General features: G+C 34.5%; 1 protein-coding gene across 1 annotated transcript in view; it reads left to right on the forward strand.

Annotated features, from left to right (window-relative positions):
- Positions 1 to 19,863, forward strand: part of Galnt13 (polypeptide N-acetylgalactosaminyltransferase 13) — a 629,326-nt gene that overhangs the window by 563,325 nt on the left and 46,138 nt on the right. The window contains exon 10 of the mRNA XM_032903304.1: positions 9,278 to 9,417. Within this exon, the coding sequence (XP_032759195.1) occupies positions 9,278 to 9,417 (140 nt within the window). The remainder of the gene's footprint in view (positions 1 to 9,277; positions 9,418 to 19,863) is intronic.

Raw genomic sequence — 19,863 nt, forward strand, 5'->3', positions numbered from 1 at the left:
GTCAAGGGGGCCTTGCTGAAAGGAGCTTAGTGGTTCCTTAGAAGATCTGGCCAGCAACTAACTAATGCAGATGTGGATGCTTGAAGCTAACCATCAGATTGGTATCAGGGAACCTGGTGGGGAAGATGGAGGAAAGACTGGAGGAGCAGAGGAGTATTGCAACCCCATTGGAAGAACAACATAGGTTGCCCTGACTATCCAGTTCTTCCAGAGTCTAAACCACCAAATAGTGTACCTGAAGGGATGGATCCATGGCTCCAGGTACATGTATAGCAAAGGATGCCCTTACCTGACAGCAATGTGAGGGGAGGTCCATGGCCCAGAGGAGATTTGATGCCCCAGCATAGTGGGATGTTGGAGTGGTGGGGCGGAAGAGTGTTGGTGGGTGAGGGAGCACCCTCAAACAGGCAAATGGGAGGCGGTAGGGCAGATATATGATTGGGGGTTGGTGGAGTGGTAACCAGAGAATGGGATATCATGGGAAGGGTTACCCCTTGCTGAAAGGGTAACCGGGAAGTGAGAAAACATTTCAGATATAAGTGAGTGGAATGATTAATAAAAATGATTGTAAGCATTACTGTGAGATTAATAGTGACATATTATAAGTTATGTTTAAATGTCTTATATTCATTTTGTGTTTTAGTATTATTTGAAATGAGTATAAACAAAACCATTTTAAGAAACAGGAAAATTAATGCATAATTTATATACAAGGTATTCCTTACCCTGGGAATAAAAATAATAGTAAAATGAAGAACACAGTGTTTACAGGTAAATTCATAGCATTATAAACATGTCACTATTTTCATTGGAATGGAAAATATGCTTGGACTGATGATGGAGAAATCCTGCCTTGACACTGCTCACAGAAACAATTTCTACAGAAAGCAGATTATATAGTCCATTTGCCTCAGCTAATATCAAATAGATATTTGGTTGAAAAGGCTATTGTACACACCCATGTTTTTATTTCTCATTGACACATTGAATATAAAATCTTTATTAATACATTGAGTTAAATTTCGAGGTGATGAACTGAAAAATTCAACCTATGACCTGAACTAACTTTTGAATATGAATATGAGTCAAATTAAATAAATTGAAACTTAGATTAGGTGTAACCACAGATGCAATGTAAAATCTATTATAGACACTAGACTAAAATTTCTGCAGTATCAGGAAGTGATAACTTAAACATATAATCATTGCATTATAACTGGGACAATCAACATGTTATTATAGATCAACCCTGTGACATCCTGAGCATTCAGCAGCCTGGGTCTGTTGCTTATACAAAATAAAAGGATATATTCAGAGTGGATTAAATGAGAAGCTTTGAATCAAAACAACCAGAATTCCAAACAAACTTCTCATATAATATATAGCTGTGAGTACTGTAAGATAGAACAATCATTAGTAGGCATTAAAATATCCTTTACTGATATTATTTCAATTGAGGAAAAGAAAAAGCAAATCTTTATTCATAAAGCTTCTAAGGGTAATTGCTCAAAGTAAATAACAAGTAACAAAATAAAATGTTGTTTCCTACTTATACTAAAGTTATCAGATATAGAACTAATTATTTACTTAAATAGTCACATACACTATTTTACTCTTTTCATATGCAAATAGTTAATGACATAATTTTGTACAACCTTGGTTGGCTGCATAGTTCTGACCATGCATGTGCATAGGAAGGTATGGGCCCTTAGCTCCTTTTCTTATGTATTTCAAGCAGCAATAGAAAGACAGTGTTGTCTTAGTAATGTTTTATGAATTTCACTTTAATTAGTTGTAATAGTACAGGTATACATGTAGTGGTATTTATCAATATTTTCATATTCTCCCATAATTAAATTGTAAATTATATTTTGCTGATTAGAACACTAATAATTTAAACATTTTGTACTAACGGAAAGTAATTTCCTCTTCTACTTTATTTATGGTGCAAATATATTCACATGCTCAGCATTCCAAGAATTAAAAGAGAATTAGGGCCTTTTGTCTTCTTGTCATCAGGAAAATAAGAAACCCAAAGTCTACTGCTCACTAAGGACCCACCAAGAAAAATTCTACCTGAGATAATTATGATCTTTGATCTAATACCTTTTTAAATTTTTAAGCCACAATTGTTCATAGTATATGAATTGGTGCAACTATACAACACATTTGGAAATGATGAGGAGCGTGTTACTAATAAAATTTATAAACAATGGCTAAGATGCTACCCCAAAATCCAGACCTGTAGGTTTCTATTTTTTAACTTATTTTTAGTGAGGGTTGTCAAATGCTTTGACACCCCCATTAGTTAGGGGAGAAAAGTAGGTAAATAAGACGAGGGGATGTGGATACATTTGGAAGTAGTTCCTATTCAAACCTCTCTTTGTCAGGCCACCAGCAGCCCAGTTCAGTAGTGTCACAATAGCAAACACACATCAGCAGAAGTGGCAGGATCTGGCAGAAACTGCCAGAACACTTCCTAATCGGCACAGGTCAATAGGAGTGCCCAGGATCAGTCTGGTTACCAGAAGTCCTCTACTCTGCCTCTCTTAAGGAAGCTAAGATCAGTGAAGACAAGACATGAGATTAACTAAGTGTTGCATGCTAGCTATGCAAATAAACCACCAGAATCCATTAAGTCCTGTTTATTCTTTCTCCAAATATAATGTCTCCTTTCATGGGTCTTGCCTCAGCAAATCACCATGTGAGTTCACCTCACCAAGGGAATTTACATCACACAATCCAACCAGAACATTTCACTTCAGAGACTAAAAAATTTCAACCAGGAACGAGAAACTCCCTTTATAGTTGTTGGTCATGGATATCCAAGAGACTCTCAAAACATTATAAGGTAGTAGTGTTGTCCTTGATTGCATCAGAGAGGTTGAAGGTAAAACCCTATTCTGGAAGACACCATGTACTTTAGACACATGAAACAGAGGTCCAAGCTATACGCAACCTGAAAGCTACTTTCCTGGAGACTAGGTTTCCTGGTACCGTAAGGTAGCATTGAAACGTCTAAGGAAGAGAAGCAGCCAATAGTCCTGTCTGCCTGCAATGCCTGTGAAGTATAAGCCCCTGCATGGGTAGAATACTGACATGGATCTCCATAGTTATAAACAGATCCCCATTCAGTCTCTGGGTGCAGTCAACAAAGGACACACCATGCCTTACACTATAAACCTAGCCCACTGGGGCCAGCAAGTTCATGGATTTGGAGGATAACTAACAACCACAATTTTACTAGGCTAGCGTAATTCCTAACATTTTGTACCTGCATGTTAGTGTAGCTATCATTCCTCATCAAGAAACTTACCTTGGCAACACAGGAAAACCATTATAGAAAACCACAAGCAATGAAAATTTAAATAATGACTGATTTATACCAGACATCAACTAGTACACACATTGCATTCTGCAGAGAAGTTTCTTAAACTCGAAGGAAAACAACTCAAAATAGCTTTAGGAAGCTCCTGAAACTGATTATATTATGTAACCCCTCCCTCCCCCACCACACACGCCAGAATAAGCAATAAGGCTGAAAATCTTCACATAAGCAAACTGCAAAGGAGACTCGGACAAACCATGCTGCAAAGAAGAGCAGACCAGAAGAAACAGAAGACCAGAAGAGCTGCCTGGAAGAAGCAGAAATTAGCTGAGCCTCCTGGAAGAGGTTTAGACCAACCAAGTTAGGTAGGAAGGACACTCTTTAACCTGTTGAGCTACATGACTGCTGTGCAGTGTGCACCAGGTTCACAGTTTTGTGAGCTCTGTTGCTTTGACTTTGATGATACAGCTGTTTTTGAATAAATTTTGATCCTATAAGTAACTCCTCACTCATATTTCTGTAGGTAACCTAGAACATTCATTAGTTAACCAAGTGGTATCTGTGCTTTAATTTGTTGTGGGCTCACCATCTAGGGTGAGTAGATGTCTGTATAGCATCTCCCCAGGAAAAGTTTTATCAGGTATCAACACTCTACACAACTCCTGAAAGTAAAGCTTAGGAAACATCATGGAAGAGGGGTACATAGAAACATTGTCAAAGCAAGAGGACCAGGAAATCTGTGGTCTGCTGTGCCATTGTGTCTCACACAAATGTTAGAGAAGCTACACACATGAAGTCTCAATGGCACGTTCTTCCAAGCTAGACCTGAATAAGGACATAAGCTCACTGGTCCCCAACCGCAAAAATATATGGATAACTTAGGAATGTTGAGAGTAGGAGACACTGAATTCTCTATAGGAAAAAGCTCTCTAATTGGCTATTCAATACCACATCAGACCTGAAATCGTCTTTATACATGTAATTTGTATGGACTGAGCAGATTATACTTATGTATTAAGATCTCTCTCTCTCTCTCTCTCTTTCTCTCTCTCTCTCTCTCTCTCTCTGTGTGTGTGTGTGTGTACATAAATTTGAGATGCAGGAAGGGGGATACATGTTGGGTTAGAGGGAAAGAAGAAAAGATATATGATATAACTATATTTTAGTTTCAAAAATGAAAATTATTAAATGTTCACCTATAAAGTATTGTAACTTACTTTTTGATAAAGTATATAAATCTCTGGCTCCCACCCTTTAAAAAATATATTCATTTTTATTCTTTAATCCTTTTTTTATAGTCCAGACTTCATCTCTTTCCCGGTTCCCTTTTAACTCAGTTTTTATCTCATTTTTAGATCCTTTTCCAGTTCCTGTAAACCTCAATGGAAGACTTGCCAGAAAACCTGGCAAGTTTTATCAATTTTCCTTAAAAAGTACTAATTAATTAAGACATAGTCAGAGTAATTTCCTCTCCCTTGACTAAGAGTCTATTTATCTCATTTTTACTAAGGTGCGTCTTTGTTCCTGTGCCTCTTTCTTCATATCTGGCATATGTAGATATGTAGGAGGTTATCTCCATAGGGAGTGTGACCTTTCCTCTTTCCTCCTTCCCCTTCCCTCTCTTCATGTCCCCTTCCTTCCCTTTCTTTCCCTTCCCTCTCCTTCCATCTTCTTCCTTCTTCATTCCCTTCTTTTCTGCTTCTAACCCCTCCATGTGTATGTGTGTGTGTGTGTGTGTGTGCGTGTGAGAGAGAGAGAGAGAGACAGAGACAGAGACAGAGAGAGAGAGAGACAGAGAGAGACAGAGAGAGAGACAGAGAGAGAGAGAGAGAGAGACAGAGAGAGACAGAGAGAGACAGAGAGGGAGGGGGGAGAGAGAGAGAGACAGAGAGACCTAGATAAGTATGACTGTGGAGATGTGAATTGGTTTTCTTATTCCTACATGGATGTTACTGTCTGAAATCTACTTACGCAATAGTTTCAGAATCTCCACTGTTAACTCATCTTTCTAGTTGCTAATACAGAAAAAGTAGAAATTCAAATTTCTAGTTGTCCCAACAACTCTTTTCTTGGGAAGAACAGGGTACACTTTTTTTTCTATTATTTTCCTTATTTGTTTGTTTGGGTGTTTCAGAGCCCGTTTGCTGAGTCAATTATGATCTGATTGTATGTAAGTTTGAAAATGTTATACTTAGTTTGCCTTAAGTGCCAGTTAAATTTTCGCTTGAGAAGGATTTTCTGGGTGCTTGTAAGAAATATAAACTCCCATGTCTTAATGAGACTAACATAGCTAGAATATACATTTTTTAAAAGGATTTTCTGATGATGGGATTTTAACCTGTGTACCTATATGAAGCTAATAAGGTAGGGAAAGGAAAAAAAAAGTCTTGTCTTATACAAACTGAAAATCAAGGAGGAAGAGTTACTTAAAGAAAACTCATATTTATGCCAGAGGTCAAATTGAATGTTAAACATGCAAAAGAAATTAATATTTATAACCACATGTATTACATAAAAGTATTGTTGTATAGTTTACTGTGTTAGACGTTTTCTAGAAAATATTTAGAATTCATAATAATCTGTAACATATTATTAATGTGGTACTTTATGCTTCAACAGATGAGATTGTATACACAAAATTCTTATTGGCAATGATCAAATGAAGCTATATTACATAAATAAGTATTAATGAGTACTGTGGAGAAAAGCTGAGAAAGAGAAGGCTATATATGATGGATAGGAATGACAAAAGGAAGTGATAAATTTAGAAAAGTGGATGGGGGTTAGCCTGAAAAAATAAAGTTTGAACAAAAACTTGCATTAAGTAGATGTCAACCTTGAGTCCCACAGCAATATCCCAGACATAGTGATAGTTACTTAAAAAGCATTGAGCTAGGAGTGAGATTGGTACTTCTGAAGAGAAGCAAACATAAAAATAAATGAATATGGCCCCAATGGTGAATTTACAGAAATAGACAAGAGATATTTGATAATGAATATCAGGCAATGATAGGAGATGTCCAAATATTATGATGGAAATCACTAAAAGGTTTAGATTGGGAAGTGACATTTGATTTGTTCATTAATGGTAATATTTAAGGTATATGCAGTAGTGAATAAATTATCAAAAGAAAAATTCAGATGTGTGTGTGTGTGTGTGTTGAAAACATACTTATAAGATGTTGTAATGAGAAATTTGTAGGAATTTCTTCTTATCAAGGTTAATGACAGCATTGGCAATGAAGCAGAGAAATCAACTTGTGCTTGGTAAATTCCAAATGTGCAATAGAGATCACAGTGACACCACTGGAGAAACAATTGGACAAACTACCTTGGAGAGGTTTGGGTCAGACATATAAGACTGGGAAACAAGTGAGTTGCTGTTTTAAGACGCAGTATTAAGAAGGTCCTCAGCCAGGTTTTATATCGTAGTCACTATTACAGTCAGGTAATCATGCAGATGCCAGCTCTTCTACCTTGTAATTCCACCAGTGGACACAGGGCATCTGTTACCTCTACAGCAGAGTAATGCTGGAGCAGATTGTAGCTACTCTTCTCCCTTTGTGACCATGGCTAATGCATTTCCCTAACTCCATTGGTTTATTGATTAGACCCAGTCAGATGTCCCCACCTAACTGGAAGGTTCTTGTAATCCAAAGATATTGTAGTACCTCATGGGTTCTGCTGGGTTTTATGGAGTATTTCATTTCTAAGTAGAAAAGTAAGGCTATAGAGCAGTAGTTCTTAGCCTTCCTAATGCATTAATAAAGCACTTTAATAAAGTTCATCATGTTATGGAGACCCTAACCATAAATTCATTCTCATTGTTCCTTTACAATTGTAACTAGGCTATTTTATGAATTATAATGTAAATATTTTTGGAGATAGAGGTTTGTCAAAGAAGTTGCAACCTATAATTTGAAAACTACTGCTCTAGGCAGAACAATACCTTTCCAAATTATTGAGATAAGCCATAGTAATATACATTTCCAAAGTTAATTTAACATAATGATTTGAGACTTATGCCATTTTCCGTGCCGTGCCAAGGGTGGCTTTGTGGAGGCAGGAGAGTAAAGCTGGAGATTTTTCTTAATGATCTCTTTTTTTTTCATTCTTTCTGCAATCCAATGTGAACATTTAGTGCTTTCTCCAATCTACTCTAATGTGATTTTAAAGTAAATCTTTGAATATAACTTTTAGGCAGAAAGCGACTAATGAGATCTTTTTAGAAAAATAAATGGAAGACAGCACTGCTCAGTCATAATGCGATGAAAAATGGGAATGTCATTTGATTTAACTTCATCTATCACAGAAACATGAACCCCAAACACTAATATTGTTATTGAATCAAACCCCGTGCTTTTATTTTAGACTTGTGGGCATCTCTTTAAAATCTTGAAGGTTATGTTTATGCAGTTTTAAGTGTCATAACTTTTACTACAGTAAGCCATTCTTTCCCTAACCATTTAATCAGCGTATGACATTTTTTGATTATCATTATTTTAGGATTATATTCCAGGTTGGAGGTTCTGGATAAAAAGTATTTTTTATAAAGATATTTGTTTCTTAAAAAATTAAAGTGAAACAATGGTGTTTTCTGTCTAGAGACCAGTTGAAATAATTGATAATTCTTTTTTTATTGGATATTTTTATTTATTTACGTTTCAAATTTTATTCCCTTTCCTGGTTTTCTGGCCATAAACCCCTATCCCACACCCCTCCCCACTTCTTCTTCAGGGAGTTCCCCCACCCATCCACACACCCCCTTCCCACCTCCCTGCCCTGACATGTTGGGAGGAATTACTTTTGCTGTTGGAGTGTCATTGGAATGCTCAACAACTATTCATTGACATTTACCTTGAAATCAACCAAGATTCTCAAGAGACACAGCATGTAGAGCTAGTGGGTATTGGGATTTGGAGTGTAGTTGCTTTTGAAAACTGTGACCCATGGTGGCAGTTGTCATAGACATTGGGTGTCTGTGACACTGTTGCTTCCTTTACAGGGGCTCACAAGGTTTGTTTCATTGTAGAACTGTAATAGCCTAAATATTAGATTTTACTATCACAATCTAATAGTCACTGGCCTTAGTTATTGAGATATGTGCAAAAGAATGTAAGAAATAATTGTTATCTTGACACAATTTTTGATCATTTCTGACAAATAATGAATAAATCATGTGACTTATTTTACTATAGAAATACAAATTAAAAATGTTAGTATTTTTGTTTCTAAAAGAAAATATCTTTGCATGATCACCAGTGAAATAGTGAATAATTCAAATGGTCTGCTATCATGTGAAATAAAGTTATACAATTTAAACAAATAGATGTGAATATATTCCTGTCCATTGCTTATGCTAGTTTCTTAATATGTACTCACTTGCTAATTTTTCTAAGGTTTTTAAGTGATGCTTGATTAGCTAATAAGAAAATAAAATCAATAAATAATGAACACACTCTATGGTAAGCTTAGAAAGAAGTTTAAGAAAAAAATTGAGCAAATGTACAGTTTATTATAAACATCATCTTTACATAAATTTCTCATAAAGTCTACTCATAAAAATGACTCTAAAGGGAAAATATGAGTATTATCAAAGCAATGAAGTTTTCATTAAGTAAAAAAAAACCACATTAAATAGTTGAGTTAAGCTTTGCTTATTAGATACTAAATTAACACCAATTTATATTTAGTTGATGATTTTTTTCAATCCAAGAGTGACAAGTACTTTGCAGCAAACATTTACATTTCAACAGTCATAAGCAATAAAAGAACTGATTTTCTCATATCTATTTAATGCACTAATTGGTAGTGAGAAAGCCCTAGCTTAGTCGCAACTGTACATGCAAATTAGTTTTATGGAATTATAAAGAAAGCAGGCAGCAAGAAAACAGACTAAAATTGAGCAAAAATAGCACAATTGATTTGTGTTTTTCTACAACATTGCAGGTGTTGTCAAAGTGGATTATGGAGATGTGTCAGTGAGAAAAACACTAAGGGAAAATCTGAAGTGTAAGCCTTTTTCCTGGTACCTAGAAAACATCTATCCGGACTCCCAGATCCCAAGACGTTATTACTCACTTGGTGAGGTATGAATTATTTATTTTCCTTAAGTTATAAATATATTTTGCAAATGGAGCAATTTCTAAGGAGCTCAATATTTTTTGTGTAATGAATAAAATACTATAAGGGTTTTAAATAGATCTATTTTGAATGATTTCTCATTTTTTTTCAAGGACTGTGAAGGTCTTCAAAGCAAGAAACTGTAAAGTATTGGAAAGTTTAGGACTGTACAAACATTATTTTATTGTTTCTTTACCAACAGACAGCAGTGTTTTGGCAACATGAACTTATTTTCTTAAATTTTGTCTGTGAACTCCAAATAATTTTTAATTCTGAGTATTATAACCATTATTATTTTCTGGATTGAAAGCAAAATTGAGATTTAAAACATAGCAAACTACTTAACTTAGGTAACCACAAATTTTGTTAACAATAAAATATCTTTGAATAATAAAATATATTTTCCAAATCAAATCTATGATTGAAACATTTGTCATCAGTTATACTTTATAGATTACTTCAAATGTCTGGGTCAGTAGATATGGATGAATCCCCTCAGCTGCTCCAAGAGTCAATCAGTAAAACACAATAAGTATTAATAAGTTTTTAAAAGGTTGCTCATAAAAGAAAAAGTAAAATATATAAATTGTATCTTAGTATATAAAATGTACTTGATATTCATACATATGTACCATTTTTTCCAAGATACTTACATAAGTGTAGAAGAACAGATTCATGATTATACATATACAAATAATAATAATTAATTGCTGAAAATATGAATTATTTCTCTTATGACATATGCATCCTATTGGTTGTTTCACACTTACTACTGAACTAATTTCTGATTAAAAACTAGTTCAATATTTTTAATTATAAAAAGCATTTGACCACCACAATACAATTAATTAAGGAAATAATATTTAATAAATAGGAGTTTACATTTTAATAATTTGTAGAGCATAATAGTAAAACATATTAGCTAATCAGGTTCAATTTAGTATCACCCACCTGTATGGGAAGGAAACAACAGAAGAAATTGGTTGAATGGAGCTGAGCAGTTTTTAATGACTAATTTGAAATGCCTTTCCAATGTTTTATTGGCCAAATGTCTATCCTTCTTTCATTGTCAGTGGAGTTCTTTGAACTGACTTTCAGTTTCCATGTTTTTAATCTGAATTGTGTAATGAAAAGTCTTAAATATAGTAACACTGACAATTTTAAGGGAGTGTGGCCTAAGTCACTAATTCCACTTTGATTTTGTTTATATGGCTAGAATATTGTAGCTGTTTTTTCTAATTTTAATATATGCACATTACCATTGAGTTCACAGAGGTTTATATTCAGAGTGCATTGGAATACATTTTAAACTAGAACACTCCTCTCACACTATGATAATCCATTAATAATCTCAAATAAAATGTTTAATATTCCTATCTCTTTATTGAAAAATCTCATTGATCATGAATCCCAACCTACCTTATAGAAGAGTAGTGTTTCTCTTCTTGATATGAAGTACTATTTCCAGTTACTCAGTAGCACATGAGAAAACATTACTGCCCTCCTTTTAATTAAGTGGGTGGAAACAATCAAAGAGGGAAACTTTGGGAAACTCACTAGTACCAGCAGATTACTGAAAAAACTTGAACTTTATCAATGAACAGATCTAGATATTTACAATCACAATGAAAAAGTAATTTTAAGCTTTGTGCATATCCAGGAAGTCAAATTAACTTCATTTTAAATTGAAATTTAGTGCAGGCAAATTCATTTTGATAATGTGCTAATTTTGAGTCATCTGTCTTCGGTAGTAAATCAGGTATGTGGAAAAATAGTCCTCAAAATGTGCACAGTTATTGGTTTGGTTTCTTTCTAACATACATTGAATAGGTAGTATAGTGTATGGGGGGAAATCCCAAGACCTCAAGGCAATCAAGTAAGGCTCATATCAAGTCCCATAGTATCATGTGAGTGGTGTGGCCTTAGCAAATACCTAAGCTAGATTGTCTGCTACAAAGCTTGGAAAGACAGAGTAGTAGAACTGATTTTTTATGATGTTAATACTGTATTGGTCTGGTCTTGATGGTTTCCACTAATTTCACTATATCTACATGGCAATACTTCATTAATCTGGGCTTTGTATTTGTGCTTTAGTCAATGTAAGAATGTGTGTGATTGGCCTAAAGGTCACTTAGCATGTTAAATATTGAAGCCTGGATTCAAGTAAAGTTTAAAGTCTAGCACTATGGTTCATGCTTCTGTTAAGTCATGAAGGAAAATAATGGCATTACATTCATTGAAATATTTTTATTACATAAAACCTAAACTTGTTATGCTAAGAATGCAAAGTTAAATAAAAAAAAAACAAACAAACAAAAAATCCCTTACTCATAGCCATTCTACTGAAATTGAGAGTGGATACAGGAGTGCCAAGAGGCAAACATAAGAAAAAAAAAGGAGGAAATCAAAGTGCCTTGTGTGAACTACATAATGTGGTATGGTCTTATTCAAACACCAAGTAAGTTTAAAGTTTTGAGCTTCCTGGGATGTTAGTCTACTATAGCTTTCTACCTTAAGAGCAAACTCTAAAGAAATCCAACACATCTGTGTCCATGGAAACAGAAAGGCAAATTCACCAAACTCTCCTCATTCCACTTTGCTTAGCAGTGTATACATCATGTAAGAAAGGCATCTGGAGAATGTATTCGTGTTTAACTGCTAATGGGCAACAGTCACGATGTGGGGCTCTTTTTACTTTTTTTTTTTCTTTTTACTGCTTGCCATGTTTTTCATCTTGAAAGAATGGACTTTCTCTCTAATAGAATTTGAGGGTTGTGCTAGATCTAGAAGCTACTTATTATCAAATTATTTTCTAATCTAATTGTGGACTTCTCCTTTAGTGTCTAGTCAATTTATCTATTTAAGATGTTGCATAGTCCTTTAATTCCAATTTTCTAAAAAGTCTATATATGCAATATTGTTCTAAGTTGACAAAAGGAAACATTTCTCCATCAGATTGTTTTTATTGCTTTCTTCATTGTGTTTGCTGATGTATAGACTCATGGCAATCAGTTTCTCTATTTTTATATATCAGCAAAGGTATGATATATATATAAAACGCCAGGAAAGTTATTCATGTCAGACATATTACTGTCTAATGTTTACATCGTACTCAGATAATTGAAATATTACTTTCCCCAACCCACAAATTATCTAAAATTGGCAATCAGAAGTTAAAAGCTGTGCAATTGCTTTGACTCAAACCTTTAAGTAACTTAATGAAGCATGTGCCTTTTCGGCTCAGTAAGCAGATCATAATGGACTAAGAAGGTTGAGCCCTTTGCAGCATTAAATTCTCTCTTAAGTAGACCCTTAGCTTATGTAGATTTAATGTGACAGACTCAAATATTCTAAATATAAAGATTAATTCAGATGCAAGATTGAAATAAATAACCTTCTGAAATAGAATGTTGGTCCAATTTTTTTTGAGCTTTGACAGGTTACCATTCTGTATGTATTGTGAGCTATTTGGAACAAAGGACTATCAGAGGACAAGCAGATGAAAGGAGGATTTCTGAAGCCAAGTGACTTAACCCTTGGTACTTAAAATTTCCATTTGCATGCTGCCTAGACATATTTTGACATTGGTCTGTGCACTTTGTATTGTGCTGTTGACCTCAGCATTTCCTTTTCCTCTTAGATCCTTTAACCACATCACCAGTTAATGACCTTATATGCACGGTATTTTATTTCTTAAATATTTCTGTAGAGCAAACTTCAATAGACAAAAATAGACATCTGTAAAGTTGCTAGGGTGTGCAGATTATGGATACAATCAGTTACTAAAAAGTGTAGAAGCTAAAATACTTAAAGGCTTACCATCCTAGGTAATCAGATTTATTTATAGATTCACAATGTTCTTGACCCTTTAAAGAGGATAACGAAGTAAAAATAAGTCTCTTTCTAGGTCAGAAATGTGGGCATTCTCTATTCATTCTTTAATTCCAGTATCTTGGGAACCCAGCAGCTGATTTTCATCCAGAATAAATGAGTATATACATTTGTAGGTGAAAGAAATGTTATTTTGATAATTTTAGAGTGGAATTGAGTTTGATTTTGTTACTTAAGTAGATACTGATACAAATTGGTCCTATGAACTGTAAGTATATGCAGCTTGGCATCTGAGAAAAGTGTGTTTGGACTTGCTAACTACACAAACTATTTTTACTTTGTGATTCACTCAAGTTTAGAAGTATATATTATAATTATTATATATAAAATGAAGTTATTATATAAGAAAAATGTAGACTCAGTACTGATATTTTATGTGTTAAGTAATGATAACCAATTAAAATACAAATGTATTGGTGTGATTAGTATTTTCTACGGATCTTGTTCAATCCTAAATGATTTTAACCTTCCCTTCTACAATGGAGGTTTTTTAATGTAAAGATTGATTAGTGGCATGAGGACAATCCCACTATTTTTAGATTGGAATAACTCTGCTCTTGGCAATCCAGCCAAGGGAATAAAGCTAATTACTGCTAAGAGGGCTTCTGGGGAGCAGAAAAAGCTGTGTAATGGCTTGCTGATTTCCAGCATCAACAACAAAGTATAAAAACAATACCCTTTATTTATATCTTTAAGAATTATTTCCAAATAATAAAAATAATGTGTAAACAAAGAAACCAAAAAGCAGACAACCATTTAATATTAGAAATGCCTTGGTCATATGCCATCTCACAGGATAGAAAGTAAGTCAAAAAGTTTCTAGAATTCCAAATTCCTATTGTGCTCCGGTTACTTTGATGTAGGTCATAGAACACGCACCTGAGGGATTCTTTTTATTGTTGTTATTTTATTTATTTACATCTAAATGTTTCCCCTCCACAGACCCCCTATCCCTTGCCCTGCCTCTATGAGGGTGCTCTCTCACCCACCCACCCCTTCCTACCTCACCACCCTAGCATCCCTCTACACTGAAGCATCAAGCCTCCACAAGAACAAGTGCCTCCCCTCCCATTGATGACATATAAGGCAATCCTCTGCTATGTAAGGAGCTGGACCCATGGATCACACACATGATGGTTCTTAAAGGACAAAACCCTTTACTGGTTGATTGCCAATTCTCAAGACTTTTATCAGTGGCAGGTCAGGATCTTGCCCACTTTTTCACAATGATATCATTTTACTTTATTTTTCTTCGATAGTTTATGTATTTATATTTTAAATGTTATCCCCATTTCCCCCTTCTCCCATGACCCCTCCCACTGCTTCTATGAGGATGCTCCCATTCCCACCCACCCACTCCAACCTCATCCTCCTGGCATGACCCTACAATATGGAAAGGAGCAGGTACTTGACTGCGATACCAAATTGTTCTTAGTTTTCTGGTTTTAAAATCACATACACAATAGTAGGTCTAGTAGGTCAGAGGCAACTTTACACTATGTAGGTCCTAGTGATAGAAGAGGTCTTCAGGTTTAAAGGCAAATGACACTTACCTGCTGAGCCATCTTACTGACCCTGCTTCTAGTCTACAGAACTGGATTCCAAACTGTGTTTCCAGATTTGACTTCTAGTTATGGCCATTTGTTGACTCTGATCTACAGTATCTCTTTTCTTACATGTTCTTTCTATGCCTCCTTTAATAACAATCACTTATCTGAAACCTGGGCCTAGCAGTTCCTAGCTTCAAAATAATAATTCTATTCATTACCTGTGAAAACTACTTAATATTAGTTCAATGGTTGCCATTTCATTGGCATAATGGGAGATAAATCTTGATTTTTCAATTTCATTGGATTTAAATTGCCCAGAAGATTAATGAATCACATCTCTGGGTTTGTCCATAAATTTAATTTCTACAGACAGTAGGTAGAAAAGAACACCTTTCCTAAATGTGGACTGCAGCAGCCACATTCTTGGGCATAGAAGATGAAATGAAAAAGAGAGGGGAGGAAGCGAGTGGTGTAATCACTCTCTCTGCTTCCTGGCTGCCATGTTTGAGTGGCTCTGTTCATCCACACCTGCCTCACCATGATGGAATAAAATCTCTGAAGCCATTGATGAAAATCACCTTTTCGCCATTACGTTACTTTGTTTAGGTATTTTTGATAATGACAAAGCCAAAAAGGAATAAAATGAACATAGTGGCTAAGACGTCACACATAAATAAATATTTTTATTATAGATGAGGTGGAGCTGGCTGAATAAGCTAATTTGAAGGTTAAGCTTCAGCTTGTGTAAGTGTGCACAGGTTGTAGAGAGATTTGACACTGTGTACATTAATCAAAGCTCATTATGACAAGTTTTCTAAACTACCCACCCATGTATGCTATTTCTATTATCCCATCTTTAGTATCCAGGCTACTTGACAGACTCAACTTTAATTCAGATACAATAACCATTCTGTGCTACATTCTAAAGGACAAGTGGCATGACTTGCACATAAATTAAGAAGCCACAAGCATGGTTGCATCTTCAAATGGATTATGTTTCAATTTTTAAGTAATTATTTCCATGAATATTTTCTTTTTAATTCTGATATTTTCCTATATTTAAATGACATAATCCATAATCCAAAAATTTTTCTAATAAAAATAGATCTATTCTGGGATTCTTTGGACATGACATCATTCAACTAAAACAAAAGGAACACCAGGACACAGACTAAAAAAACAACAAAAAAATAAAAGGAAAGAAAAGCAAAACCAAGAAAACAGAATGTGACTTTGACACATCAATATCACATAAATGAGCTATTGAGAGAGACTCACTGACTACATGATGGGAGGTGCCACATTCAGCACTGGCATGACAATGACACTTTTGCAGAAGAAAAGAAGGAAGAAAGGAGAGGTCAAATAGAAACTTGGATATGATAATTCCCAAGCCCTGTGGTTGCTGTTGAGAAATTGTTTTCAGCTAGTTTAGAATTAGTATCTGAACCAGGGAAGGGCGTTTTGCCTTTGCCGATAGGTGGAGTCTCCACTTTGTCTCTGAAGTGTCTCGGCATCCTGTTTCTTGTGGATTCTTGAAACTTACTTTAAGAAGCCCCCCATTTAAGAAAAACCAGGGAATGAAATCAACATCTAGAGATAAGGTCAAAGTGGAAAATAAAAAATTTAAGATCAACAAAACAAAACAAAAAATTAAATGATTAAAAATACAGTATAGGCCTTTTAATAAAAAATCTTTAAAAGTACATAGAAGACAATTGTCAATCTGAAGTAGAAAATAACGCCTGATCAACTCTTCTACTTAAAAGTTGAAGAAAATGGGATTCATGTAAAGAAAGAAAAAATAAATTGAAAAATATACAAAGGAATCAACACTAAAGGACTGCAGAAACTGGATAATATATATCAGTATAGATAATGTAAATATATTGAAATTTCATATACAAACTAATCATTAAAAACAAACTAAAATATAAGGTAAATGTCGTGAACTGTAATCTACAAAAGAAAAGTACAATTCAAATTTAGCAAAGCTCTAAAATGCATCATTTAAATATAGGAAAATATCAGAATTAAAAAGAAAATATTCATGGAAATAATTACTTAACAATTGAAACATAATCCATAGTCTTGGCAGAACAACCCATTTTAATTTTAAAAGAAGGAAAAAAGAGAGAATGACAGATAGATGCCCCCTGAAGTTACAGAATATCATAATAATTGATTAGTAGCTGTGGCCGTAGAAGAGTAAGCTAGGAGAAGGCCATGCATTATTTTGTGTTGGACTAATCCTGAGTTCTCAGTATATGCATGCACAGTAAAATCTCACTTTGGCTGCTGATAGTGGGTTAGAAACAGGACAGGGAGCCAAAACAGAAGTGTTTAACCTACTGGCATAATCTCAAAAAGAGTAGTGGGTTTTAGAGGAAGTGGGAATCAGGATGTAAATTTTGATAACCTTCACCCACCATAGAACCAGAAGAACTTCCAAGTAGCTTGAATAAGACCTAGGAAGTAAAATATACATCACAAAATATCCCAAGTTGGGTCCCTACAAGTGGACAAAAAATGCCCTTATTACGAGAACAATATCCTAAATTCATGTATGTTGCACCCTTAGTGGTATTTGTGCTTGAAAATCAAGTTGGTGAATCCAAAGTACTTAGTTGGCAACCTGGCTTTGAAAATAATAACCAGTGATAATTTGGTTTGGCCCACCTTAATTTTTACAAGAATATATTTTCCCGAATATCAAGTTGTTTTTACTTATTTAAAGTCTAATGAATCTTTTGTTTCTAAAAATCTTCATATTTCTAATTTAAATATGTTTTACGCTGTTACTTTTCGAAATATAAATTCACTTTTTTTTTTTTGGTTCTTTTTTTTGGAGCTGGGGACCGATCAATTTTTAGGATGGTCTCCTTGAGTTATACTCAATAATGCTATTTAGAATACAACATGATTCATTACTTTCCCATTTCTTTTCCTTCCTCTAACCCCATTAGGTCACTCTCATATTGATGGCCTCTTTATCTTTGGTTATTAAGATTACATACTTGTGCATAACATATACATGTAACATAGTGAGTCTGTTTAGGAAGGCTTATGTGTATATGACTTCTTGGCTAATCATTTTGTATTGAATAACTAATAAGGAGGCTCATCCTTGAAAGAGAATAATTATCTTTCTCCCAAGAGAGATTTTTAATCTTTTAACACACTGTGAATATATTTTTATCACTTTCTGTTGTTCTTAAATGTAAATTGTATAGGGGAAGAAATTATGTTTATTTATGTAATATCTTACCCAAGAAGTGATTGATTTAAGATGTGGACCCTGAATGCTTTTAGATTTAATCACTGAATTTATAAAGAAGACAAAGAACAGAAATCAAGTAGATATGTTATAGATGGTAGATCAATAATATATTGTTTCTAATGATAATATATTTTGTCATTCTTTTTTATTATAAAAATAATATTATTGTCATTCATTCACAAATAAAAACATCACATACCTAAATTACAGTAGACATTCAAATGCTTGTCCAGTCCCAAACTGGGAGGCTTTTACAAGTTTTATACCTAATTTATCAGAATCTAATATCAAGTGCCTATTTAATGCCCTTTTAAAATGCTACTATCAGGTTTTGCACTGAGAAAATTTTGCTTTGAGATTTTTATTAGCAGAGATACAAAACCTTACAAATGACTTAACATATAGCACTGTAACTTTTACCTAGTATTTATTCAAGCACCATGAGTCTTGTAGAGATCTACCTTTTTTAATAAGGTAACAGGAGATATGATAATATAACTCAACCATATAGTACATGATTTATTCCGCTATATTAACTGCACACAGACATATTTGCTAAACATTCTAAAAAATATTACCTTCATCATTATTGTGCATGTGTTAGTTTTCTTAATTATGTTTTCACTTACTCACTTTACGTCCCTTTTACTGCCCTTCTCCTGACCACCCCTTTCCACAATCCCTCCCATCCCCTTCTCTTATGAGTGGGTGGGGTCTGTCCTGGTTTATCCTCCCACCCTGGCACATTAAGTCTCCATGAGCCTAGGCATATCTTCTCCCAATGAGGGCAGAAGAACATAACCTACATGCAGGCAGCAGCTTTTGGGATAGCCACCTCTCCAGTTGTTCAGGACCCACAGGAAGATCAAGCTGCACATTTGCTACATATGTGTTAGTCTTAAAAAAGACTAATAAAACACTTGCAAAGTAGAAACATTGACTGACATACACTGTATCTGTCTTCCTTAAAACTATATCCATTATGCCTAATTTTACTAATTTTCAAAAAGGAAGAGATTTGTATCCAATCAATAATAACCTCATAGAAATACAGTATCAAGGTAATTTCACAGAATACAATAAAAATATGTATTTTTAGTATGGAACAGAGGTACAGAATTCCCAGAAGCAGGATAAATAATTCTAAATAGGTGCTTGGGTATTGAATAAAGAAAATTATTTTTAAATACATCATTTAGTAGAGGTATCCTTCTGCCTGATTCTTTTTATAACAGCTTATGCTTATTTTAGACATGTTAGCATCTTTGAACCTAGTAAATATTCTTTAAGTTTCACTAAGCCCAAATGTGTATTAACATTTTGTTAATTGTGGATCAAATGTCAATATTTGGTTATAAACCAGTAACTTATGTATGTACTTGGAAACTTAATCTTACTTTTGAGGAATTTTCACTGTGATAAATCACATAGATTATAACTCTTTTTTTAGTGTCAAAAACTTTCTGTTAAGTTTAGCATTAAGAATACAGCAAATACATAGGCAAATGCCAGCAGCAAACCACTGAACTGAGAATGGGACCCCCGTTGAAGGAATCAGAGAAAGGACTGGAAGAGCTTGAAGGGGCTCGAGACCCCATATAAACAACAATGCCAACCAACCAGAGCTTCCAGGGACTAAGCCACTACCCAAAGACTATACATGGACTGACCCTGGGCTCCAACCTCATAGG

The sequence above is a fragment of the Rattus rattus genome, chromosome 5 (genome assembly GCF_011064425.1).
Source record: "Rattus rattus isolate New Zealand chromosome 5, Rrattus_CSIRO_v1, whole genome shotgun sequence".
NCBI classification, from domain to species: Eukaryota; Metazoa; Chordata; class Mammalia; order Rodentia; family Muridae; genus Rattus; species Rattus rattus.